At 39.2% G+C, this 26337-nt stretch overlaps 1 protein-coding gene and 1 pseudogene across 1 annotated transcript; both read right to left on the bottom strand.

Annotated features, from left to right (window-relative positions):
• Positions 1 to 2572: 2572 nt before the first annotated feature.
• On the bottom strand, positions 2573 to 20234 carry CENPH (centromere protein H). Its single transcript, XM_036747052.1, has 9 exons — positions 19132 to 20234; positions 17723 to 17778; positions 15368 to 15416; positions 13027 to 13098; positions 11893 to 11949; positions 10613 to 10676; positions 7851 to 7902; positions 5620 to 5783; positions 2573 to 3098 (listed from the first exon to the last, which is right to left on the bottom strand). Exons 1-9 carry the CDS (start codon positions 20232 to 20234, stop codon positions 3006 to 3008), a joined length of 1710 nt encoding a protein of 569 aa, XP_036602947.1. The 3' UTR covers positions 2573 to 3005.
• Positions 20235 to 21490: 1256 nt separating this feature from the next.
• LOC118839563 lies at positions 21491 to 24903 on the bottom strand (annotated as a pseudogene).
• Positions 24904 to 26337: the final 1434 nt, after the last annotated feature.

The raw sequence follows: 26337 nt of genomic DNA, 5'->3' as shown, positions 1-26337 counted from the left end.
TATCACATCCCAAGTCCTCTGATCCTTTAGCGTGAGAGGTGCATCTTGTGTTATCCTAACTATGGCTCCACAACATTGGAATTCTTTTTGGCTGCTGAGAGCTCTGAAATTTGGCTATATTGCTCCTGGGAGTTTTCATTTTGGGATCTCTTCCTGGAGATGATCAGTGGATTCTTTCTTTTTCTATTTTATCCTCTGGTTCTAGGATATCAAGGCAGTTTTCCTTGATAATTTCTTGAAAGATGATCTCTAGGCTTTTTTTGTTGTTGTTGACTTTCAGGTAGTGTAATAATTCTTAAATTTATCTCTCATGGATCTAATTTCTAGGCCAGTTTTTCTGTTTCACATTTTCTTCTGTTTTTTCATTCTTTTGTTTTATTGCTTCTTGATGTTTCATGGAGTCATTAGCTTCCATTTGCCCAATTCTAATTTTTAAAGAATTTTCATTGAGCTTTTTTTTTACTTTTATTTTGTTCTTTTTTTAAAATTAATTTTAGTTTTTAACATTTACTTTCACAAGATTTTGTTCCAAATTTTATCCCCATCTCTTTCCTCCCCTGCCAAGATGGCATGTATTCTGATTACCCAATCTGTCCTCCCTTCTATCACACACTCCCCCTTCTTTTATCCCTTTCCCCTTATTTTCTCATTTCCCAGTTGCATTCATGGAGCTTTTGGTGCCTCCTTTCTCATTTGCCCAATTCTATTGAAGGAGTTTTCTTCCTCAGTGAATTTTTGTACATATCTTCCCCCAGTTAGCCAACTTGGCTTTTTATGGCATTCTTCTCTTCAGTGGATTTCTGTGCCTCTTTTACCACTTAGCTTTATTCTTTTTTAAGGTGTTACTTTATTCAGTTTTCTTTGTTGTTGTTTTTCCTTTAACAAGCTACTGACTTTTTTTCATGATTTTCTTGCATCATTCTCATTTCTTCTCCCAATTTTTACCACTATCTTTATTTGATCTTTAAAATGCTTTTTGAGCTCTTCTAAGGTACTTTTTGAGACCAATTCACATTTTTCTTTGAGGCTCTGGATGTAACAGTTTTGACTTTATTAGTCTTCTGAGTTTGTGTTTTGATCTTCCCTGTCACCATTATAACTTTCTATGATCAAGATCTTTTTGTTGTTGTTGTTTGCTCATTTTTCCAGCCCATTTTTTGGCTTTTAACTTTAACATAAAGTTGGCTGTCAGGGGGACACTTCCCAAACTTGTTTTTTGGTGCAGCTGTTTTCAGAGCTAGGTCTGGGGAGTCTGAAAATTTTTAGTTCTTTCAAGGTGATTTTATCTAAGGACAGGTGGGTTTACTTATCTCCTGGCCTGTGCTATGGTCAGTGAGCAACCACAAGCATTCTCTTCTGCCCTGGAACTGTGACCAGAGTCCCCATTCTCCTGCGGCCACATGCTCTGGTGCTCCTCTTCACCCTTGGGACTACGACCTGGATCAGAGTATAAGCAACACAACAAGAGTCCTATGCTCAGTGCCAGCACAGGCTCAGACCAGTTGTCTGAACCCTCTTACCCTCCTGGGCTGAGAGCTTCAGAAGCAGCCACTGCTGCTCTTGACTCAGTCACCCCACTCTCTCCTCCCCCAAAAGCCTGCTTCTGTTTTGCTGCAATGCTGCCTGCATTGGCATAGCCTTTACTCCCCTCTAATCCCTGGTGCAACAGACCTTTCCTGCCAAGCTTCCAAGTTGTCTTGGCCTGGAACACTGTTTCACCCCATCTAGGTTCTGCTGCTCCAGAATTTGTTTTGAGTAATTATTAAAAGTTGTTTGGAGGGGAATTTGAGAGAGCTCAGGCCTTTCTATACCATCTTGGCTCTGCCTCACCTCGAAAACTTAAGAATTTTGATCAATGTTATGACCAACCACGATTCCAGGTGACCCAATGAGGATGGTGCAGCAAGGTATGTAATAGATAGAGCACTGGGCCTACCTAAATCCAGCTTCAGACACTCACTAGCTATGTAAACCTGGGGTAAGTCACATCTTGGTTAGCTTCAGTTTTCTCAGCTGTAAAACTGAGGTAATAACAGCACCTATATCCCGGGCTTGTTGTGAAGATCAAATGAGATATTTGTGTATAGTACCTGTCACATAGTAAGCACTATATAAATATATTATTTATCATTATTATTGTTGTTACTGTCCTGACAGAAGAATGGAATTTAGATGCAAAAGGAGACATATTTTTGGATATGGCCAATGTCGGAGTTTATTTTGTTTAACCATGCATATTTGTTACATGGCTTTTTTAATGAGGGGTGGTGTGGGGGACAGAAGAAAATATATCTTCATTAAATGAAAAATAAATTTTTCTTTAATTTAGAGACAAAGACATTTATTTTTCCCAAAGGGGAAAACAATGAAGTTAAAAAATAACAATAAAAAATAAACACTTATCTAAATTTTTTAAAAAAGGGGGCTGACCTAAATTTATAAATCTTTAGCTAATATATTTATAAGATATACCTTTTCAAAATTAATTTTTAAAATATTAATGCAATTAATAATTCAAATAACAATTATAATTTAATCTATAACTTTATTACAGTTTTTAATGCCATAAAAAGATCAGTATTTTAGAAAATACACTGCTTTTAAAGTAGGACATAACCACTACTTTCTAGAATACTAATCAATGAACACTATATAAAGGAATAACAGTGAGGGCTATTTAGATACGGAGTAGATTGTCTAATGAGGTAGTGAATGCTTAGTCACTGAAAGGGTTCAAACAATAACTAGATGACCATTTTTCACCGATAGTATAGAGAGGGTTCCCATATTAGATAAGAAGTTGGACTTGACCTTTAGGCATGCTTCTTACTTAAAAGACCCCAAATTCTGTGATAAGAATGTCATTTTAATAATTGACACAGAATGACTCTGAAGTTAGTGTTACTGAAACAAATGTTTTAAAGAGTTTGAATTAATCAAATAGAGCCAAAAATACAGTTTTTCTGAAATTTACTACTTAATTGCATGTAAACAAGCAGAACTATTCAAACAAAACTTAAATTTTTCTCAAGCTGTAAAATAAGGGCCTCCAAAGCTGGATCTGCTGCCCAGTCGATCTTTGTTGCCATTACGATGTGCTATAATGGAAATAAAAATTGGTATGTTGAATATTCTTGGAGTACTAAAGCTGACATTTTAATATGAGTGCTTTCTATTATCATCAAAATTATACTGCATATTTTCTCTGTGCTCATTTTGATTATTTACAGAGGATGAAGTGATGGATCTTATAGTTGTGGGAAGTTTAGATGGCTATGAATTAATATTTGTTCCTATGAGTGGGCATTTTCTGATTTAAAATACTTAGGGGAAAGGAAATGGTTAGTTGGGATTAGATTTGTTATTTGTTTTTTAAACACTAATGAGGAAGAGCAAGAAAGAACATTAAGAAACGTAGAAACAAGAAGAGCAATGAATAGAGTACTAGGAAGATTACAAGAAGACTCGAGTTCGAATCCTACCAGAGATACTAGCTATGTGGCTCTAAACAAGTCATTTAACTCTCTTTGAGCCTCAGTTTCCTCATTTATAAACTGAGAATAATCATGAGGATCAATGAGATAACATACATAAAGCAAGTTACAAATTTTTTTTTGGAGGGGGAAAGGAAAGGCAATTGGGGTTAAGTGACTTGCCCAAGGTCACACAGCTAGTGTGTCAAGTGTCTGAGGCCGGATTTGAACTCAGGTCCTCCTGATTCCAGGGCTAGTGCTCCACTCACTGTGCCACCTAGCTGCCCCACAATTTGCAAATCTTAAAGCGCTATGTAAATTCTAACTATTACTATGAATCAGGGTCAGTTTATAACTATTGTGAAAATTCCAACATTTGCCAAATTAAGTAAAAACCTATTTCTTATTTATAATTTTAATACTGACTGATGAACCTTAGTTATCATTCGTTGATGGGTAATAACAAAAAAGAAAACTAGTTCAACCAGAGCTGACAGAAGTCTCTGTAGTGAATAGATTAATAGAATGAAAAAGCTCTGTTAGTAATTATTATTTATTGACAGATAATTCAGAGTTCACTTATATCTTTGTAGCAATAAAATAATCATAAGATTAAGTTAGCGATTATAATACTCTTTCTAAAGGTTCCTCTTACAGTCTTAGTGGATAAAGTCCCCTTTTCTTGAGCTCCCTGAAATAAGGTCTTTTTAGTAGCTGTTTAGTAAATTATATTAGTCAACCTACATGTTCCTTAAAAGTAACACATCTAGTTGCAAATGCTACAGCTGTAAGACAATACTTGTAAGGCAATCTCAGTTTGACAGACAGGTTAACAGACACAGACCTAGTCCAAGAGAATGTCAGATTTAGTAACTGTCACACCCTAGAAACTCCTTGTTAGGCCCTGACAAGCCCACATTTCAAATGTTAGCAATAGCTGCTCATTGCATTTGTAAAGCCCCAAGAAACACTAGTCAAATGACCTGCCTCATCCAATTGGAGTATTTTCAGAACAAGTCTCTCAAGATTTCTCTAATTTGTAGTTCCTTTTCTTCTGTTATAGAAATAAGCTCTGTAAATCATTCCTTTGTCTCTGACCACTGAGGAGTCAGTAGACCTGATTTGTTGGCAACTGCTAGCCTTGTAAATAAATCATTACACTCAGAAGCTCTGAGCTTCACATTTTTCTATTTGAGATATTAAACCAAGAGCAGGAAACTAACAAAACTCATGAGGCATAATGCTTTGCTATCTCCTTAGTGAAAATCCAATGAACCTCTGATGTCTCAAGGTGGTGTAAAAATACACGTAACTTAAGTGGTCTGGTTTTTTAAAAATAGTGGCAAATTCAGGTATACAAGGTCTTTGGATGTACAGAGAAAAGTTCAGCCTTTTTTTTGTTGTTGTTATGGACCCTTTTGGCAGCCTGGTAAAGCCCATGAACCCCTTTCTTCAGAAGGGTTTGTTGCCTACATTCATAATTGAAGGAAATGCTAAATTTCAATTAGAAGTGAGTGAAAATAAAGAAGTCATTTCCCACCCAACCAACTGTCCAGACTCTCCTGTAATCCATACACTAACCTCTTTGGGGTTCATGGACTGTAGTTAGGAATCCATAGTATACAGATGAAGGAATTAAAAAAGAGACAAAGGAAAAAAATAAGATTTTTAAAAAATTGATAAAATTCACTTTTTGAAAGTAAAATGGGCTGCCTCAGTGAATAGTAGGTTTCCTCTCCCTTGACAGCTTCAAGAAAAAAAAACCAGATGACTACTTGTCAGATCTTCCACAACAGAGAAGTATTATTTTTTAGACTCAGGTTGGACTTAATGACTGCTAAGGCCCCTTCTAAGTCTGAAATTCTGTGATTCTATTAAATGCTTAATTAATATAAAGTCAAAGAATCTTAACACTTCCCTTCTTATTAAACAAATGAGGAAACTATAGGACAAAGATGTTAAGTGAGTACCCCAAGGTCACAAAGCAAATTATGGGCTGAGATGGGATTTGAACTCAGGTTCCCACCCTTCAGGACCACGAGCCTTCTACTGTACCAATCACACTGTCTCCCATGAGCAACTGGTTAAGATATAGAGGTTCGTACCACGACACAAATTTTGTCCTCCAAATTCACATATATATTACCTGAAAAACGTTTTGAATAATGGTAGTTGCATCTATCTCCTTTTGTAGACTTTTCTTCATTTTAGTTAACAAGGCACTATTTTTCAGGAGATTTAATTCATCTTTTTTCTTTTTATTCTCAGCTTGTATTTCTAGTAGCTTTTCTTCCCCAGCTTTTTTAAACACTGTTAAATTTAAAACAGCAGTCAAAATATTACAACAATAAAATGTGACAAAACAGAATCTACAAGTATGAAAAGGTATACTTACAGTATTGAAATCTGAGTTACATTTTAGGCAAGAGAAAGGAAATATTCAATAGTAATAAGGCAGTCATTCTCAAGCAGTTCTCATTCATAAATTACTTTCTCAATGGCAAAAGACTCATGTTGATCACCTAGCAATTTACCACCTAAAACTAATTTGTATCCAGGTTCATACTGCTTTTTAATTTTTCTTCTATAGAAGCATCCACTAGTGCAACTCCCAGATACAGGGGTGGGGACCCTTCACCTTCAAGGCTACATATGGCCCTCTAGGTCCTCAAGTGCAGCACTATGACTGAATCCGAACTTCACAGAACAAATCCCCTTAACAAAACCTGTCCCGGAATATTAGTCTGCAAATCTATGTGGTGCTAAAAATCCATTTAATCTCTCACTTTTAAAAGCTACCTCCAGCCCTTAAATAGGCAGATGAATATGGTGTGAGGATCGCTATTTATCAGTTATTGTAATAATATAAAACTTTGTCCATCAAGATAGATAACTTGACCTACATCTTGGAAAGACACTGGAAATGGACAATGAGTTGAGCCCAGATTTAAACAGAAGAGCAGGCTTGAATGCCTTTGATACATTGCATCATTCAATGACCCTAAACTTCTTCCTCAAAGGACTCCTTTTGTAATAAGAAAATTCTACCAATATTGCTGTAGACGCAGATGTGAGTCACAAAACAAGTTTATTAAGTGTTGAAAAGGAGAATCAGAGGACAATGGAAAGGCACATGGTGCAACATATCACATGCAAGTGATGCTGAAGAATGTCTAGGGTTAAGAAGGCCACACAAACATGGGACCATGGGCTCGTCATGTGATGAGAAGAAAAGCCAAGGATAGGCACAGGGGCCACTGGTGTCCTAGTAAAGCATCAAAATAACATGAGGTAACTGTGACCTTCAGCTCTTCTAGGATACGGAGCCCACCCTTTTCTCTTGCAGCATCTCCCTTCAGGTTTGGCGTTTGGAGTTGTCAAATGTATACTCAGTATTATCTTTAAAATCCTGACCCAGTGGAACAAGCTAGATAATGCTAGGGACACAGCTATTCTCAAGGGCAGATATAGTGAAAGCACACGGCTTTCCACAGAAGGGGAAAGGAATAAGCATTTATTAAGCACCTACTACGTGCACGGTACTGTGTTAAGTGCTTTACAAATGTTATCTCATTTGATCCAGAAAAAAGAAACTGTCCTTTAGGTCATTCCAGCTGCCCAGGAAACCTGGTCCAAATGCTTTCAGATCTGTAGAAATGTCAGTGTTAACATGTAGATTTAGAACCCTCACCTGTTGGTTTTCCAAGGACCAGTGATGAAGTATACTTCCTACCTCCTGACAGAGAGGTGATGAGTTCGATTTGAAGTCATCTATTTTTTGGATATGACCAATTCAAGAACTTGTTTTGTCTATGCATATCTGGTTACAAGGGTTTTATTTTTATTTTTCAAGAGGGGTGCAGGATTGGAGGTGGGTGAGAAAGAAATTAAATTTTTTTTCATTGAAATAAAAGAACTTGTATCCTCTTCCACATGGTGACATTTTATCATTAATCTAGGGATGTCTGGCAGTCAGAGATACTAGCACACAGAGGCACAAAGTATAACGCAGAACAGCTAAGTGTTTGTGTATTTGGGCATTTATAGTTTGGTATAATTTGTAAAAATATTAAAATAGCTATTAACTTTGTTTTCATGAACTGATAGTGTGAAAATATGTGTTTATTTTGTAGCAATGAAATAAACCATTTTTCTGAGAGACAGACAGATAGATGGAGGAAGGGAGGTCTCTTAGAGATTAGCAGATTTCCTGTGGTAAAATTGGGAAAAGACATAAAAACAATCTCACAGGACGGACAGGCCAGGAGGGATTGATCTCTGTATCACTGGAGGGAATAATTAATCACACCAATAAAATTCACCCATTCATTTCAATACACAGAAAGTATCAATGTAAATTATAGGAATTTTACATACTTAATCTCTTCTTCTTAACTTCAAGCATTTTCTCCTCCAGGTCCCGAGATTGCTATAATTCAAATTTAAAAATTGGAAATAAGCATTGTGCCAGCAAACTACAGTCCATTAACATTGAGTAAATATCTATTGTGTGCTATGCACCATGCTAAATGCTGGGGATGCAAAGAAAGCTAAAAGATAGTCCCTGCTCTTGAGGGATTAATAGTCAAATGAGGGAGACAACATGCAAACAACCACGTACAAACAAGATATATACAAGATAAAGTGGAAAAATCAACAGGGATTTAGAATTAAGAAGGATCAGGTACTAATATCCAGAAAATTTCAAGTCACCATCAGGGCAGCTATTTCATCTTACCTACCCTGATGGCCAAAGCTCAGGATCCAGAAACTCAAGAGCACCAGTCTTACTTCTAGGTGGGGATACGCTGAAGGGAGCCACAGCCATCAGCCTGGAATGCAACCCCAATGGAGAGTAGGCCTGGAGAGTGTTTCTACAGGTTGTGCAGTCATGGCTATCATAGACTCAGAAAAGAAAGTTCTTACTACCCAAGCCCTGGGTACTGTCAAATGATTCAGCATCAGTAACTGATTGTTTATCAGTGGAAATTAAAGTAGATGCAATATCATCTATGGGACAGCTAAAACCTCCTATAACCTGTATTCCCCATTAGAAATGGGAGCTCCTTGAGGGAATACTAACTTTTCAATTTGTATTTCCAGCATCCAGCACGGTGCTTTACATAGTAAACTTTTAATACCTATTTTTTCAATCATTCTGGCATATGCCTGCCACATTCCCTTCACTTTATCAACTCGAAAGGTAGAGTGTAAAGTATTTTAAATAGCTAATTGCCTGTTGATGCAAGAGAGTACTGGATAGAAAATGGCAATCAAGTGGGGCAACTAGGTAACACAGTGGATGGAGCATCGGCCCTGAAGTTAGGAGAACCAGAGTTCAAATCTGACCTCGGACACTTACTAGCTCTGGGATCCTGGGCAAGTCGCTTAACCCCATTTGCCTGCCCCCGCAACCAAAAAAAGAAAATGCAATGAAGAAGACTGAGTTAAGTCTTGTCTGATACATGTTTAACACCTTGATAGTAAGTCCTACTGCAATGGTCATTTAAAAAGCTTCCAGAAATCCAGAATTGTATATTCAACCCCCAACTGCCTATATTGTCTTTCCAACAGAACTAGGTCTGACTAAAGATCAAACTAAGAATTAAGTTTATTAATAAACCCCTTAATAAAGGAGAATCTATATTATTTGGCATTTTTAAAAAATGAGATTTTAAAAGATTAATATTAAAAGAATATATGTTAAAAGGATGCTTATTTCTTAGGAAATGACTTCGCGATACCACCATTAATATGTGAGGCTATGTGGGCAAAACACAGACAGATTTCAATTCCCTATGTATTTTTAAGAAACATAGGCAGGGAAAATTGAAAATGCTAAATTTGGTTGAATCAAAGTACAGCAAATACAATTAAAATTGAAGTTTTTAGAGACAAAGATTTCAAGGGAGGCCCTACTTAGTCCAAGCCAACACTTTACTCATCTTAAAGACTACAACAGCTCAAACTGCCAACCACCAACCAACCAAACCAAAAATAACACAAAAGAACAGGGCAACATCTATAGATGATACTTGCCCCCTGACCTCAACTGGGTTTCAAAGCATTTGATAATTAGCAAGGAGACTACAAGAAAAGCCTAAACACTGGTTCTAGTTAAGGCTTTACAGATTGGGAATGTGGTGCTTAGCCACATTTGGGTTTTTTTTTTTTAACTCTTTTTATTGATATATTGTTCTACATCCCCTTCCTTTCTGAAATACATCCCTTTGACAAAACCAAAACCATATACCATCTCTACAAATTAAATAAAACTCAGTGCCTATTACCACTCTTTTCTCAACTCTTTTCTGAGCACGAGTTTGGTCACTTGCAATCACACATCAACCAATCAAGTCCTTCTGTTCTTAATATTATACCATTATAGTGATCTTGTATATTGTTGTTTTTTTTTTCTGGTTCCAGTTACTTCATTGGCATCAGTTCATATATATCCATCCATGGAAACATTCATTTTAGCCAACTTCTTCTACTATAATAAAGTAATCTAAGCATTCCAAAGAATTCCATGTAATGGAAATTTGCTTGTATTATGAATTAATACATTTTCACCCACACAATCATCAGGAAATTTGTGTTTGGGACTCCAACTCTGCAGTAAGTTCACACCACACTAAGATATTTCAAGTACATTTGAGACATAGAGTATGGTCAGGTGATATGCTTCAGTGAATTTCCTTCCCTTCAGCAAATATTCCACTGAAATTCACTTCACACTTTTTTTTTTTCAATTAAAAAAATGCACTGAATGACTGTATGCTTATTGTGTGCAGAGCATGGGGCAGATTTAGAAGAGCATGGTCCACTCTTTCAGAGAGTGTAAAGCTGCTTAATATTTATTGATTTAAATTGAGAACATTCATAAAAATGAAAAAATAGGTAGGATAAGGGATGAGTGAGAGATAAGAATAAAAAAATGAAGTCAAGATGGCTGGGAAAATTATGTTGTTAATGACAGAAGTGTGAAAATTGGGAAGGAGTGGGACTGGTTTAGGAAAGACAATGATGAATTAAACTTAGTGCTTAGGTCAGGACTAGAGATAAAGCAGAATCATTAACAAAGAGGTGATATTGGAAATCACTAGTAGATTAAGTTATATAACATGGAAGATACTTACCTGCTGAGCTTTCAGTATTGAATTATTATGAGTTAAAATGCTTTTCAAAATTGCCAAGATTGATCTGAACAAGGAACAACAACAAAAAATGTCAATTACAAATTTATTTCTCATTTTCAAAAGAACCAACTGGGAAATAGAGACATATAGATGCTCATCAAATCAGCTGTTTACCATGACAGAAATCCTTCACTTAAGAAAACTGTGTGCCACAAAAGTTTAATAAAAAAAGCAAATTGCTACTAACTGATACTTGACTTTTATCTTAAAATCTTAGATGCATTTCACTGGAAAAAATGTTGGTCACTGAAATAATGAAAGTCTTACAATGTAGTAAGTTTTCTAAAATGTCATACTTAAGAGGAAAAAAAATTCCTGACACAATATATCTTGAAGGACAATCTGGATTTTAAATAAAACCAGGCATCACTTCTGCCTTATTTCCACTGTGAGAGTCGGGGAACATAACAAATCTGACTTTGGACATAGTTTGTGGGACAAGATGTGTATAGCACAAGAACACAACGGGATTACCTATTAATCTATATATTTTCCTAATGTTCATTCATACAAAGCTGCAGATTGTTTGGGAATAAATTCATCTCCCGTCAAATGAATACAGCACAAGGAAAATCTTGTTCCCATCTTTCCCAGTTTTTCTCTACAAGCTGCCTGCCTTTTACAAAAACTCAGCCCTTCAGAAGCACCTCCAGACTTAGCTTAGAACTCACCACCAGCCACTCCAGTCCAATTCCCTAATTTTACAGATAAGGAAATAAAGACTCAGAGAAAATGAACTGCCAAATATTTTTCCTCATCTTTCTAATGATGCTCAAAGGGTCAAATAGGGAGTCCTACCCCTTTAGATAAAGGATCCTCTAACACCCTCTGCTAATGCTACACAGGAAATGGTTTCATTCTACCATATGCCTGGGTTAATCAGGTTTATGCTAATCTTTGTTGTATACAAATAAGGAATCCCTATTCCTTGCTCTTACACGACTTCTCTTCTCCCATAAACATCCTTCCCAACCAAACTCCTCAGAGACTTTCTCATTTACTAGTCATACACTAAAAAAAAAACCCAAACCCATAAAAATAATGTTTTTTTCCTTCAATGCCTAAAGTGTATCTCTGTCATCCACTTAGAGTCCCACTACCCATTGATCATGAAAGAAAGCATTTAATTTTAATAACCTGCAAAACCAAAGTACTGTACTTGGGCAATTTCACTTGTTTATTTCTATCCTCATCAAGTCAAGGAAAAATTAAAATCTTACTCAGATTCACTGTCCTTTTTTTCCAGTTTTTTCTGAAGGGCATGTGCAACCTGGACCCTGGAATGGTATAAAATGTTATGATAAGGAAAAACATTCAGGACAAACCAACTAGAGAAAACAGCACCATGGATTGTGAATTTTCCCTTGAACACAATACACCTTTCTGTTGTTTTTAAATTAAAGCACGTGGCAAATGCTTTGATACTATACAGATCACCTTGTTTCCTAAACCATCACTCTACTGTAATAAGTTAAGGACAAACTGTACATGTTATGTACTTTCTTTCCTTCTAATTCTGCTTTGGTTTAGTAGGTCTTCAGAAGTTGCTAGGACCAAAAAAGTTCATCACCTCATACCCTACACCCTGCTGAGTCTCTCCAAATTCACCTAGGTTAGTCCTCAGATGCAGTCCTCAGAACAGGCACAGTTCATAATTAGAGCTGTCCTTCCTTGGGGAAGCCTTCCCAGCTTGGAAGAATCTGCCCCAGCTTATGTTCTGCTGGCAACATCATTTCCACATCATAATATGGTACCACAAAACCAATCATTTTCTCTAATTCTATAAACTATCCCATTAGGGTTTTGACTGGGGTATTGCACTGCACCTACAATTAGTTTTGTATGATGAGACAACATAAGATTTCAGGGCAGGACCAATAACTGAAAATGACAAAATTCCAATAACACACAAGACTCCTACAGTTCCTATGCATTGGTAATAGGATTTGGTATGCATTCTTTAAAAAATGCTGCCTTCATAGGAGTTTCCAATTCTTTTCGTTATTTTAGAATGACTTGCCATTTGCAGTTATTAGACTAGTAGCTAGGATTTATAAAGTGCTTTAAGTTTACAGAGTACTTTATAAATATTATTTCATTTGATCCTCACAACAACCCTGAGTGGTAGGTGCTATCATTATCCCAATTTTATATATAAGGAAACTGAGACAGAGGTTAAGTGATTTGCCCAGGGTCACACAACTAGTGTCTGAAGCCAGATTTAATAAACTCATGTCTTCTGAACCTAAGTTTTGTACTCTATCCACTGTACCACTCAGATGTTACTTCAAATGAACACAGTCAGAAAATAACAACTTTTATGTTTCTTAAATAACTTTAAAATTCCAAATTACCTTTTTAAAGCTAGAGTTTTCACTTCTAACTCAATTTTCACCTCTTCCATTTTCTTTTCTACATCTTCAATCCTATTAACAACAACAATAAAAAAGTTAATGGAAGTATTGTTAAGAACTTCAGGAAATTGCTTAGTTGTTTTGTAAAGTTTCAAACGCACTATGACTGGCAGAAAGAGATTTCAGTCTGTGAATGAGAAAAAAGGTACCATCTTATGCTGTAATAAATGCAGAAGAGAATGAAATGTTTCTAGTTAACTATATTTTAAACAAATATTTATGATTGCTCCAGAAAAATTTCCACATCTTAGCCTTTCTCTGGAGCTGAACTTAAGTCCCGCATGAAGTGTCTTCTGACCAATCTAGTCCTCAGTGATCTCCATCATTTTACAGCTACTTTACTTCTCAGACTAACTGTACTCACACCTAGTGTTCATTATTATTTAGTTCATAGTCATCTTCTCTCCCAAATTGCACCATAAGCTTCAGTATTAAATGACCACGTCTCTTATTTCTATACCCCCCACAGTACCTGGGACAGGGTCAAACATGGAAAGCACTCCATAAAAATAACCAATCGCCAATTCACATTCAAATAATGGCCAGCATTTATACAGCATCTTAAAGTTTACAGAATCTATTATAAATGTTATCATCTCTTGAGAGATTCACAAGCACCCTGTGAGGTAGGTATCTCCATTTTACAGAGAAGGAAAGGCCCAAAGAGACTTGCCCATTGTCATACAGGTAATATCAGAATAGGAATTCCAACCCAGGTCTTCTGACTTCAAGTCCCAAACTCTTTCCACTACATCAAATTGCCAGTTATTAAGTATATCCTCCTACTCATACAACAGGATTTGAGGAAAGCAAGTGGTAACAAGGATCAGATTTCCATGGAAAAATAAGACCTAAGCTGGTCTTGAACAATGGGAATTTCACTATGTAGAAGGAAAGAGAGGGTATTCCAAGGAGGGGGAATAAGGGGTAGATGAATCTATTCATCTATCATGAAACCTGAGCCTACTCAAGCATCTTTCCAGCTTTTCTGGCTACTACCCACTTCTTCTCAATGGGATGCTCTGCAGACCAGACCCTTCAGACAATATACTCCCACCCAACAGATGTGGTGGAGGTGGTAATAACGTATTCAGCTTTCGAAATGAGCTGTCCTGATTAATAACTGCAAACTCAACTTACCCACTATATCTAGGTCCAGACTTGGGCACTTTGCTATCTGCTATCTTCCCTGCTGTAACAACAACGCTGCTTGCCGCTACTGTGGCTGTGTAAGGCAAACAACACCAGCACACAGAAGGGCTGCCAGCACAGGTTCTTTAATCTGTTTTTCTAAGGAAAGCAACTTTAAGGGGTTAACAATCTCACTTTAATCAAACATACATCTATCATTCACTTAGTTCAGGGAGTAAAGCCAGCACCCTGAACTTCAGAGCAAATACAAACAGAAAATATCAACAGACCAAATAACACAAACCAGTAGACAAGGTTCTAGCTTTCTGTCCAACATTTCAGTACACATTTACCAGGGAAGCACCAACATCTGGGTTTTCAAGCTGGGAGAGCTCCTTAACAATGGCTACCCAGAGTCTCATCTGGCCAAATCACACAACACTCTTCCAGTGAGTGAGCGCCCCAAGCAAAATGCTAATCTTTGAGTTTATATACCTTGTTCAGGGTCAAAGGGTGTCACAACCATGTGACTCAAACCTATACGAGCTAGGCTTTCCCTTGATGTAAGCAGGTCAAAGACTCCTGATTTAATCAAAGAAATAAAGGCCAGACTTATCAAAGGCACTTGATTACTTTAGTGCTCCAAAATGGAAAAAAGTAAAAAAGTCCCACCTTAATTACCAATACACCCGCTTCCACATGTGTACCAATCTGCTGCTTTTCCACTCGTTGCTCTGGGAACTATCATCAAAACAATATTACCCTTTGCTCTGGAAAGTTTGTGACAATCCACTGCCTTCTGGCTCACTCACAATCCCAAAGGTACCACACCTTTCTCTTTTTATATTTGTATCTGTAGTACGTAGCAAAGTGAATGGAACACAGAATAGGCATTTAGTAAAATTCAAAATCTTTTGGATGTGACTAAGCACCATTGAGACTAAATCCAAAGATTACATGAATGAAAGACAATGTCCTAAGGGTAAAAGAGAATACGCACTTATTAAGCACCTACTATGGGCCAGATTCTGTGCTAGGACTTTCACTGGTATTATCCCATTTGATCCACACAACAACTCTGTGAGGATGGTGAAGGGAAATTTAACCAAATCCAAGTAAAGTCCCATAAAAGGAAACTGAGAAGACATACCTCTGAAGTAAGTCGCCTTCTGTGAGTTCTTCTGTAGGACTCTCTTCACCTACAAATTAAGCAGTCTTTCTTAAAGTTAATAACATAAAAAACATATAGCTTCTACTGAGGAACATACATGCAAAACAAAAAGTCTTTTCACCAATATCACTCCTCACTAGAGGCTGAGTAAAACCTGGTCTAGATGTTCTAAGTTAAAAAGGCAGGAAAGGAAAAACATACTTAAAGCTATGAGAAACATAACAATCTATCTTTCTCCTGGAAAGAATAGGGAGAAAACTATTATTGTGACAGGCTAACTCACCAGGCCTCCTAAATACTTATTCTTAGGATAACATCTGACATATTGGTTTATAAGCAAGTTTGATGGAGGGGACCTGTATAATTTGTTCAACTTTTAATTATGAAAATCTGCAGAATCAGCAAGGGCAAGAGGTTAATAGGAGAAAAAAAGAAAAAGGAAGCATTTGTAAATAGCTGATATCAAAGACTCCTACAAACATTCAGATACTTCATATCCTAGCCTTAAACTTGTCTTTAGAGAAATTAAATTTGTGATGCATAAATCTTTTTAAAATGTAAAGATAATCTTGCAGAAAAAGTACAATGTCAGTAGAGATTACACCTAGATTCATAATAGAAAAGGCAGCCGAGATCCTTGCAATTACAAACACTCGGTAGGAAAATGACAGTAAGTGATGTGTTAAGTCCTGTAATCAATCAGCAAACAAGCATTTAGTTAAGTATCAGGTACTGTTGCCAGGTGCTAGAGAAACAAGCACAAATCAAAGCACATACAAAAGAAATCCAGGGGGATTATGTCTAGAAGACAGAGACCTGTAACAAGGCTCAGTTCGAGCTATCAGGCCCCTCTTTATCATCTCTTGATGAGACCTGCCTTATAAAAATGTCTGGAGAGGAGCATCAAAGGCTACTTTTATTAATGAGGCATTGGGAGTAAGTTTGAGACGAGTCAGAAAGCGAATCTGCAGACCATAGTCTTGTTGCTGTTCAGTTGTTCTAGCCACCCTAATTGGAGTTCTCTTGGCAAAGACACTGGAGTGGTTTGCAATTTTCTTCTCCAGCTCATTTCACAAACAGGCAAACAGGGTGAAGTGACTTACCCAGGGTCACACGGCTAATAAGTGCCAAGAAAACCCTGAAACGGGGTCATGAAGAGTCAGACACAACTGAACAATGGCATCTAGGCTTTTCCTAGCCTAATCCATCCTGTATACTGCGATGAAGTCTTCCTAAAACATTGTTTTCATCATGCAAACCCCACTGGAAAATAATCATTGCCTCCCCGTCTTCAATGTGGTATTCAAGGCTCTCCATAACCTGGTCCTCCCCATAATGTGGGCCCAAACCAGAGCCCTCCACGTCAGACAAAACAATTTTCCCATCGTTTCAAATCAGATGCTATTTTCCAACTCTGAGCTGTGAATTCCCTTCCTCTACCTTATGCGTATACAAATCTTACAGATCTTTCAAGCCTTAAAAAAAACTTACCTTTTGCAGCCCATCATGCTTTTCACATTTTTTCTGACATCACAAAACAATTACAATCTACAACACTCATTTTAACCCTCCATCCTTCAGATGCTGACTTATGGCATATGAGACACCTCAACGTGAAATACAAAACAACTTCATTATTTTATATCTTATTTGTATAACTAGATTAATATGACTTACTAGATAGGACTTTAAAGGTGTAACTAACTTTATCCCAGACTTTTACAGCTGAGGAAATTAAGCCCAGAGAACCTGTCCAAGGTCACACACTCATACTCACTCACACTCTCTCTCTCTCTCTCTCTCACACACACACACACACACACACACACAAAATCCATGGCAACTAAGATTCAAACACAGGTCTGACTCAAATCTAGTAACTTTTCTACTATACTATACTTTCTGAAAGTTCTTGAAGGCCAAGAACCAAGTCTAAATTTTATTTTTTAGCACTATTGGGCCCAGAAAAGATATACACAAAGTAAACAACGAATATTTGGACAAGCACAATTTTCTGTAAAGCAGATTTCCTTTCACCTAAACAATTTACTGGCAGCTAGGTGTCAGTGTATAAGCATGCCAGTCTTCCTGACTCATCTTTCTCAGTTCGAATCTGGCCTCAGACACTTCCTAGCTGTGACTCTGGGCAAGTCACTTAAGTCTGCATGAGCTGGAGACGGAAATGGTAAATCACTCCAGTATCTTTGCCAAGGAAATCCCATGAGGCCATAACGGGTCAGACAAGACTGAAGAACAACAAAAACAATCTATCTGTTTTCTATTATTTTCTCTACAATCAAAGTTGTTAACAACAAAAGCTAAATGAAGACTTACTTGCTTCGACCTCTGCCTTATATTCCAGTAGCTGTTGTTTAAGCTGATCCTTCAGTCTATAAATGGAAGCTCAGAGTTAGAACAAGGTAGTGATTTCCACAAGAATACTATAGCATCGTATCCTCTACTATATATAATATTACCATACATTTCCACAGGAATACTGCTTACTCAAATAGTGTGCCCAGTTTCTGACAACTAAAATTTCCCAAATTTTCCACAGGTCAAGAGGAAAAGAACAAAAATGCAATATGTGAAAATGTACAAGGAACTAAGCCTTTTGGTTTACTTAACAAAGTGGTCAATGGCTAAAGGTCAAGAACAAGTAGAACCTTTTCAAAGGAAGGCCTTGACCTGCTGACCTTTGTCTCCTTCAAAGAAATAGGTCACGGTTGGGGGCAGCTATCGAAACACTGGAACGAACAACCGAGAGAATGTTAAATCCTCTTCTTTACAGGTATTTTAAAAGTATAATCGACAAACAGGAGGATTGTTTCAATGCTTCTAACTAATTCAAAGAACACTAGGAAAAACAGCAATCATTACACAAATAATGGTAAATCAGCAAGCAGTTTTTATGGAACGTTCAAAAAAAATTTTAAATATAGTCCTTTTCTTTGGGAAGGCTATCATTCCTTTACTTAACCAGTAAAAAGTCCTGGAGGTAAGTAGTTTGGGCCAACATTACAGATTTTTTAAATGCTGCTTGAAGAAGTTTGATGATTAACCCAATGTCACTCGGTGAACTGGGGATGGGATTTTCAAAATAAAAGGACCCTTTTTGAGGAGTTAAAAGATAAAATGAAAACTTAAACAGGAAAAACAACCAAATATTATCAATTAGTTTATGAAACTGCTATATAATTTCAATCCTTCCAAAAACAGGGATTTACCGTTTATGGTATTCTTTTCGTTCCCAATAAATTTCTTTAAAATTGACAACCTCTCCGGTAGTCAAACACAGTTTACCCAAGAAAAACCTATTTGCCTAAAGCCGTAGCAGCAGGCAAAAAGGATGGAACATTAAGATTTGTGAAGGACCCCCATCTGCAAGAGTCTGCCCTGCCTAAATCTTAAATTTCGGCCACTATATTATCTCAAATGAACAAGAAACACCTTTCTTGTCCAGATTAGAAAATAAAACGGTACACTGGTGGGAAAATGATGCTTGAAAGAACAGCTAACTCCTCCACTTGGGGAGGGCACGGCTGGAAAGCCCATTAGCCCGGGCTGGACTATTTTCCAGCCCCATGACAGCTCCGCACATATCACTACCCTCTGTGGAGCCTCAGTTTCCTAGTCTGTAAAGTGAGGTCTTGGATTCTGTTCTCTGATAGAGAGATGCTACCAAGGGATACGATCCTGGAGCTGGGGGTGGGGCTAAACTAGGTGGGGGAAGGGCTAAGAACCTGAGCAGCTGCTGGACCATCTTACAGTCTTCATCCTCCTCTCCTGTCTCTTCTGCGCCCCTCTCTTTCCTATCGGAGGAGGCTGGAGGGGACTCATCCCTGGTAGTACTACTAGTCGTGGCGCGCCGGGCGCTGGGGTCCTGCCCATAGCCTCCAGCGTCCCCGCTCGGGCCCGGCGCTGGCCGCCGCGTCTTCCGCACCAGCCCCTCCTCTCCCCACGCCTCCTCGCCTAAGTTGCCGGACGTGCCATCCCGCACCCGGCGCGTAACGTCTCTGGTGCGTGGCGTCTCCTCGTCCTCCCCTCCAACCGCGTACTTGACCGGAGCGGACGCCCGCCTCCGGGCCCTGGAGCCCAATACGGGCTTCTCTTGCTCGCGCACTTTCGCATCCCCGCCGGCGCCACTCCTGGCACGCCGGGGCCTGGTGCCCGCCCCCTTCTCCCCCGGGGCGTTCTTTCCAGTGCTGCTTCTGGCGCTGGCTGGTGCAGCGTCCCGAAGTTTGGCGTCCCCGCTAGGGCCGAGCTTGGGGCGTAGGGAGCTGGAGCTCCAAGCCTGCTCCTCTTCGTCTCCGGTGTACTTCCTTAAGCTTTGTTTGGCGCCTGGGGAACAGGGCCTCGGGCCCTCCGCCTCGTCCTCCTCCGGGGCGTTCCGGCCCTGGGCGCTGCGCTTGGCCAGCACATCCTCCGGGCCCTGCTGTTCATTGCTGCTGGCGCTGTGCTCGGGCCGCCCAGGCCTGGAACGCCGTACTTCCTCGTCCTCTCCTGGAGCGCTCCTGCGGCCACTGCTGCGGGCACGCCGGGACTGGGTGCTTGGCGCTTCCTTTTCCTTGTCCCGGGGGTACTGGCCGGAGGTGGGTGTGGCTCTTTGCCCCGCAGCCTCCTTTTCCTTCTCCTCTTTCTTCTCCAGAGCGCGCCTGGGTCTCGGGCACGAGCTAGGCGTGGCGCGTGACACCTCCTCCTCGTCTTTCGGCGCCTTGCGGCCGGGGCTGCTCCAGGTGCGCCGCCGTAGGGCGACCCGCACTTCCCCGTCTTCCTCACGCGCTTCACCGATCCGGTGAAGGGAGCGGCGCGTGGTCCGCCGGGACCTGGCGCCCAGCGCTTCCATCCTGGGGCCGGGAACCCTCGGGAGAAAGCAACCAAGTTTCCCGCGTTCTGGGGCGGTTGGGATTTGTACGGTCTCAGGAGGCGGAGACAGAGGCGGGGCTGGCGGGCTGGGGCGGACCTCGAATAGGGTCAAGTCCTTGGCTCGCGCCCCCCAGAGGGCAGCTGCTGTTCTTTCAATCTATTTAGCAAGCTTTTTCCTCTATCCTTACCCTCCCCTCTGCACTCGACCTTTCTGTATTCATCCTCTAGAAAGAGCTCTAGGATTAGAGTCATAAATTCATATCTGGAAGGTACCCTGGAGACCACTCCAAAGGGACTTTTCCAAGGTCACACAGACAGTACCTGTAACGGGGGTGGGATTTTGTTCCTTTTTTTACTCTACACCACTCCTACTAGGGAGGGAGAGGGGGGAAGAGAGTAGGGAAGGGAAATAGTGGGGGAAGGAGAGAGAAAGAGGAGGGGAGGGGGGAAGGGAGGGAAAGAAAGACATCTTAGCAGATATTTAGATATATTTAAATATGTCTGTTTTCTAGGAGTTACCTTACCAGGTAGGTGCTCTGGACATCTTGGAAGCAAGGTGTCTTTGGAAGACACTTTTGGAAAATAGACATTAATCTTGGGGGTACTTTCACAATCTGTTTCGTAAACGATTTCCGCTTTCTGTCCACCTGGTCTGTAGAACAGCTCTACCTACTTAACACAACACGTGCTTAATTAAGAGTCAGAGAAGTCGGTAGAAGCCCAGATTCCAACATATCCCGCAAGTCACTACCTCGGGGACCTTCGGTTTCCTCCTCGGTAAAAGATAGTGATAGTATTGGCTTTGTCTGCTAGGACTGGTGTAAGGAAAACGATGGTTTGGTTTGTGCTATATAAATGTGGATTATTTCCTTTTCCTCATTTATCTTGCTCCCCACAGCCTGGAGCTCTTTATGTCAGTTGTGATTTTCCCCTCCTTTAAAGATCGAATTAATCTCAAACCAGTAAATGTTCCACCTTTTTCCAGGCCCCTTTTCTGTGGTTTGTTTTTGCACTTAGCATGCAGTAGATCATCCACCTACTTATTTTTGTTTTCATGTATAGAGAATCAAAGTTTATTTAAAAAGTAAAGCTTAAGTTATTTATAGCAAAGTAGTGTTTACATTTCACAAATGTAAAAATGTCAGAAGAAACTCAAATTACAACTTGGATCCTGGGTGATTCAAGAGTTTGATCCCAAATGATTAGAGTCTGTGAAGCAGCTCTCCTTCAGTCACATCACACTTCAGGATAGCTGGCTGCTGTCCCTATTCCACAGTGATTATTCTGGTCCCTGACTATTCAAATGTACCCTTGGTCACCCCACTCTTCATCCTAGCTGTTCTCGACAATCCAGTATTTCATTCCACATATTGCATCGACACCATAGCCCATAACCAGCGCTCCATGATCTAGCTGTTGACTACTACATTGGGGCACATAATAGACACCAGACCGATAAAACTGGAAGGATTCATGTCCTGTATCAATAGCAGCAGAAATGGGACCCATGGTTGCCACAGCCTTTGCCAGAGCTCTTTTCTGCCCAAATGGGATGTCTACATATCCAGTAACATTAGCACCTGAGTATTCTGGCCAATACCTGCAGACACTATCCGTTCCATCAGAGGAATAGGATTCTTCTGTATCAATGTCTCCATTTTTTCTTCACATATTCAAAGGGATAATTATCCATTAAACTACCATGACAGCCTTGGTTGCCACCATTCCTAGAGAAGTCAACGAAGTTCTGTTCACTAAGTGAAACAAGTTTGCCTGTCTTACGGAACCGCTGGCCTTCCAGGGAACCAGTTGTGCTAAATGCCCAGGAATAACTACGATGACCTTAATTCTTAACAGGAGTTACATAGCCTTTGTCTCTCCAGTCTACAGATTTACAAAGAGAGGTTCACCAAACAGAGTTCCTTTGAAATTGGTTTTGTCTAAAGCCTTTCATCACTTGTCTGAATTCCTCATTGGTCATGCTCACCAAACTTGTTCATTTCCACCTGGAAACTGTTTGCCAGCACTGTACTCCAGATTGTGCATTTCAATCGTTCTCAGATTCTTCTCCCATGTTGCTCTTCTCCAATTATCTTCATTACCTCCATAGGTTGTCCTGCGTTGTGACGTTCATTGGTCCAATTTAGCATCTAAAGTCCTGTCAAGTTGTGGAGCACCAGCTATTGTCCGTAAGCATATGGAAGCTAAAACACAGGTAGAAATTAATGCTTCAAACCTAAATATCTCAATATTGATGGGACTTGGGGAGAGCTGGACCCCTAACAAAACTTAAGGGTCCTGGCGGGAGATTGCTTCCATCCACCTACTTATTACCTTTGTTGTTGTTTAGTTGTTTCTGTTATGCTAGACTCTTCCTGACTCCATTGGGGCAAAGATAGTGGAGTGGTTTGCCATTCCTTCTCCAGCTCATTTTACAGATGTGGAAACTGAGGCAAATAGGCTTAAGTGACTACCTGGAGTCACATGACTAGTGTCTGAGGCTGGACTTGAACTCAGGTCTTCCTGACTTGAGGCTGGGTACTCTATGGAATTTGCCACCTACTGCCCTATTTATTACCTAGTTCTACCTTTCTGGAGCTGAACTGGTCTAAAAAAGGAAGAGATTGCCCCTAGGTTAGTTAAGCTTGGTGCACTGACAGGAAGCTGAAGGGGTGATGGATTATATTTATTTTATTAGGATCTTGATATTCCCACAGACTCATTCAGTGCAACTCACAAATAGTTAAAACAAGAAGAAAAATAGATTTTAAATTTATTTCAGTTATCACCATTTAGGGTGTTTATAAAATGACTAATATTTAGTATTTTCCAACTTTATTGATGTCCCTTGAATTAATAAACTTCCTATGTGCCTATTTACACTTTAAAAAAATCAACCTATGCAAAGCCTTTTGTCTCCTCTGTTAGATTGTGAGTTACTTGAGGACAAGAATTTCTTTTGCCTCTTTTTGTATCCCCAGCACTTAGCACAGTGCCTGACAGTAGTAGGCATTTAAATGTTTAATGACTGATTGAACCTTGGTGATTGAATTCACTTTCCCAGCCATAGCCAGTCATTTCATTCCATTCAATGTATTTCAAATACTTGATGTACTTTAAAAACTGGGAGAAATATACCATTTACATAAGAAAAGAGTCCCTGCTCTCATGGAGTTTATACTCCTATAGTTTTTATCCTATTCTACAGTTTCTTAGAATTATTTTTAGCTTCAGATTGCCAATGGCTCACATTTTGTAGCATCAAGCACTTTATTCAGAACCTCCTTGGGGTTTATGTCTAGCAGTGGAATCTCAAGAGTCAAAGGGTATGACCATTTTGTAGTCATGTTTTTAAGCCAGTTACCAAATATTGCTTTCCACAATGGTTGGACCAGTTAACAGCTCCAACTGTGTTTATGTGCCTAAGTCTCTTCAACATTGACTATTTCCAGCTTTTGTTATCTCTACAAACTTGCTGAGCATAAAGTAAAACTTCAGAATTGTTTTGATTTCTATTTTTCTTATTAGTGATTTGGAGCAGTCTTTAATGTTGTTAGTAGTCTGTAGTTCTTTTGTGAATTCTCTGCTCATATCCTTTGACCAACCTCACAACCTTGTGAGGTAGGTTAAAGTTGGTCAATAAACATTTATTAAGCCCCTGCTATGTGCCAGACACAGTGCTAAGTGCAGGGGATACAAAAAAAGGTAAAAAACAATCCCAGTCCTTAAGGAGTTCAAAATCAAATAGGGCAGACAATCTGAAAACAACTTTGAACAAATGAGATAGATACAGGATAAATTGGAGATAACTGGGAAGGCACTAGCATTAATGGTTTCAGGGAAACACTTTTTTAAGAAAGGGATTTCAGAGGCAGCTAGGTGATGCAGTGAGTAGAGCACTGGCCTTGGAGTCAGGAGGACCTAAGTTCAAATTTGGCCTCAGACACTTGACATACTAGCCTTGGGCAAGTCACTTAACCCGAATTGCCCTGCCTTCTCTCCTCCAAAAAAAAAATTAAAAAGAAAGAGGGATTTTAGCTTTGACTTGAAGGAAGCCATAAAACTGAGCTGAAATAGACACTGAATATATCAAAAGATTTACTATTGGAAGGGTTTTTAGAGATAATTTAATTATTAATGTTTCTTCTTGCCTAGTCCTACCTGTCTGGGACTGAACCTGGCCTAAAAGTGAAGAAATTGCTCCTAGATTAATTTGTAATATGGTGCATTGACAAGAAGCTAAAGGGACAATGGAATGTATTTCTTTTTCTTAGAATATATTGATATTTCCACAGATGTATGATTGCCCCTCCAAAAAAAAATTTACTTTCCACCTATTTTGTATTTACTTATCTGTTTATTTGTTGTCCCCACAGCCCTCCTCATCTCACCCCAACCCAGTAGAATGTAAGCTCTTTGAAGTCAGGGGTTGTTTATATTTGTGTATACCCAGTGCCTAGCAGTGTCTGGTACAAAGACTGCTTTTAAATGGTCATTGAATTGAATCCAGCCTGATCCTCTCAGTTTATAGGCAGAGGAAAGTGGAGACCAACTCAAGTAAATGACTGAAGTTACCAGGTACTAAGAAGCTAAACCCAGATTTAAACCCAGATATTGTGACATAATCTCAGTGCTTTCTACTACACCATTGTTCGGTTGTTTCAGTCCTGTCTGATTTTTTGTGCCTCCGTTTGGGGTTTTCTTGGCAGAAATATTAGAGTGGTTTGTCCATTTCCTTCTCCAGCTCATGTTTGAAGCCAGATTTGAACTCAGGAAGGTGAGTCTTCCTGACTGCAGTCCCAGCACTCTTATCCATTTGAACCACCTAGCTGCCCATCTACTACACTAGTCTGCCTCAGGCCCAATTTATGAAGGAGGCAACTGAGAGTGGAAGACTTTAAGGGAGTTGTCCATTTTCCATTCCACCACACTACCTCTCTGTCACCCTTCCCAGAATCCCTTTTCCTTCCCCCGACCCTAAAAACACATACACACACATACAATTGAGCTATAGTTCAACCTAGAGATGGTGTGCTGGAAACAGGCAAAAAAAATGTAGTTTTCTCCTCTCCCTGAGTATGGAATATTGGCCAAGTTGTTCAGAAGCCTCTTGACTCCATAGATAGTTAATTTTATAATCTCTACATCCTATGAATCCCCACAGCACTTTGACCCTCTCTTGTCCCTTTGCTTTGTCTGAGTTCCTTGGATGCTCTTACCTCAACTACTAGAGTATAACCTCCAAAAGGTCATATAGTATATATCATACTGAGTTCAGCATGTGGTGCCTGGCACAGAGAAGATGTTCCAGGAATATCTGTTAAATGATTTACTGTTTTATTCCTATCAGTTTCACTCAACTTAGTTGATTAAGTTTATTAAGACTTTTGGCTAAATTGAAGTACACTTTTTTTTTCCTGATAAATCCTCACTTTATTTCTGTTCTCATTTGATTGGTTGATGATGCTCAAAGCTAGAATGATGATATAATGACACATATTCAGTTTGGATTCTGATTTTGCAGATACTGTGAAATTACAGCAAAGATTTATAAAGCAAATAAATAATGGCATTATTACAGTTGGAAAAAAGAAACATTGAGTTCCCACTGGGTTGATTACTGGATTTTCCACATGCAATGCATTTATGAATAAAATTCTTTGTTATTTTACAATGTGGAAAATATGCTGGCATTGTTAATGTGGTTAGCCCATAAAACAGGTAAGTCATTTGAGCAACAGTTTTGTCATACTTGCTCAGAAATGTTAGTTTACTTGAAAGCATCCTACTCTGAAGCTCACTCATTAGCATCAGCAAGGATTTAACATTTAAAAACTTGTCATTTAATTCCAGAGGGCAGAGGAGCTGGGATTACAACCAAGAGTCTCTACCCAGCAAAACTGAGTATAATCTTCAGAGGAAAAGTGGACATTCAATGAGATAGAGATTTACAAGCATTCTTGATGAGAAGACCAGAGTATTCCGGTAGTTAAAAGGAGTGTATATGCACAGAGGGCACAGGTGTGAATTAAATATGAAGGGATGATATCTAAAAAATAAAATTAAGGGTTAAGAGAGGAATG

This window comes from Trichosurus vulpecula, chromosome 1 (assembly GCF_011100635.1).
Source record: "Trichosurus vulpecula isolate mTriVul1 chromosome 1, mTriVul1.pri, whole genome shotgun sequence".
NCBI classification, from domain to species: Eukaryota; Metazoa; Chordata; class Mammalia; order Diprotodontia; family Phalangeridae; genus Trichosurus; species Trichosurus vulpecula.
Note: the sequence above shows the minus strand (reverse complement) of the source record. Positions and strands in the feature narration are given on the sequence as shown.

Coding starts and splice junctions, on each gene's coding strand:
- CENPH (XM_036747052.1), bottom strand. CDS start 20,234: ATGGAAGCGCTGGGCGCCAGGTCCCGGCGGACCACGCGCCGCTCCCTT. Junction 13,099..15,367: donor GAAGGCGACTTACTTCAGAG/GTATGTCTTCTC, acceptor TGTTGTTAATAG/GATTGAAGATGTAGAAAAGA. Junction 10,677..11,892: donor AAAAAGGACAGTGAATCTGA/GTAAGATTTTAA, acceptor TTCCTTGTTCAG/ATCAATCTTGGCAATTTTGA.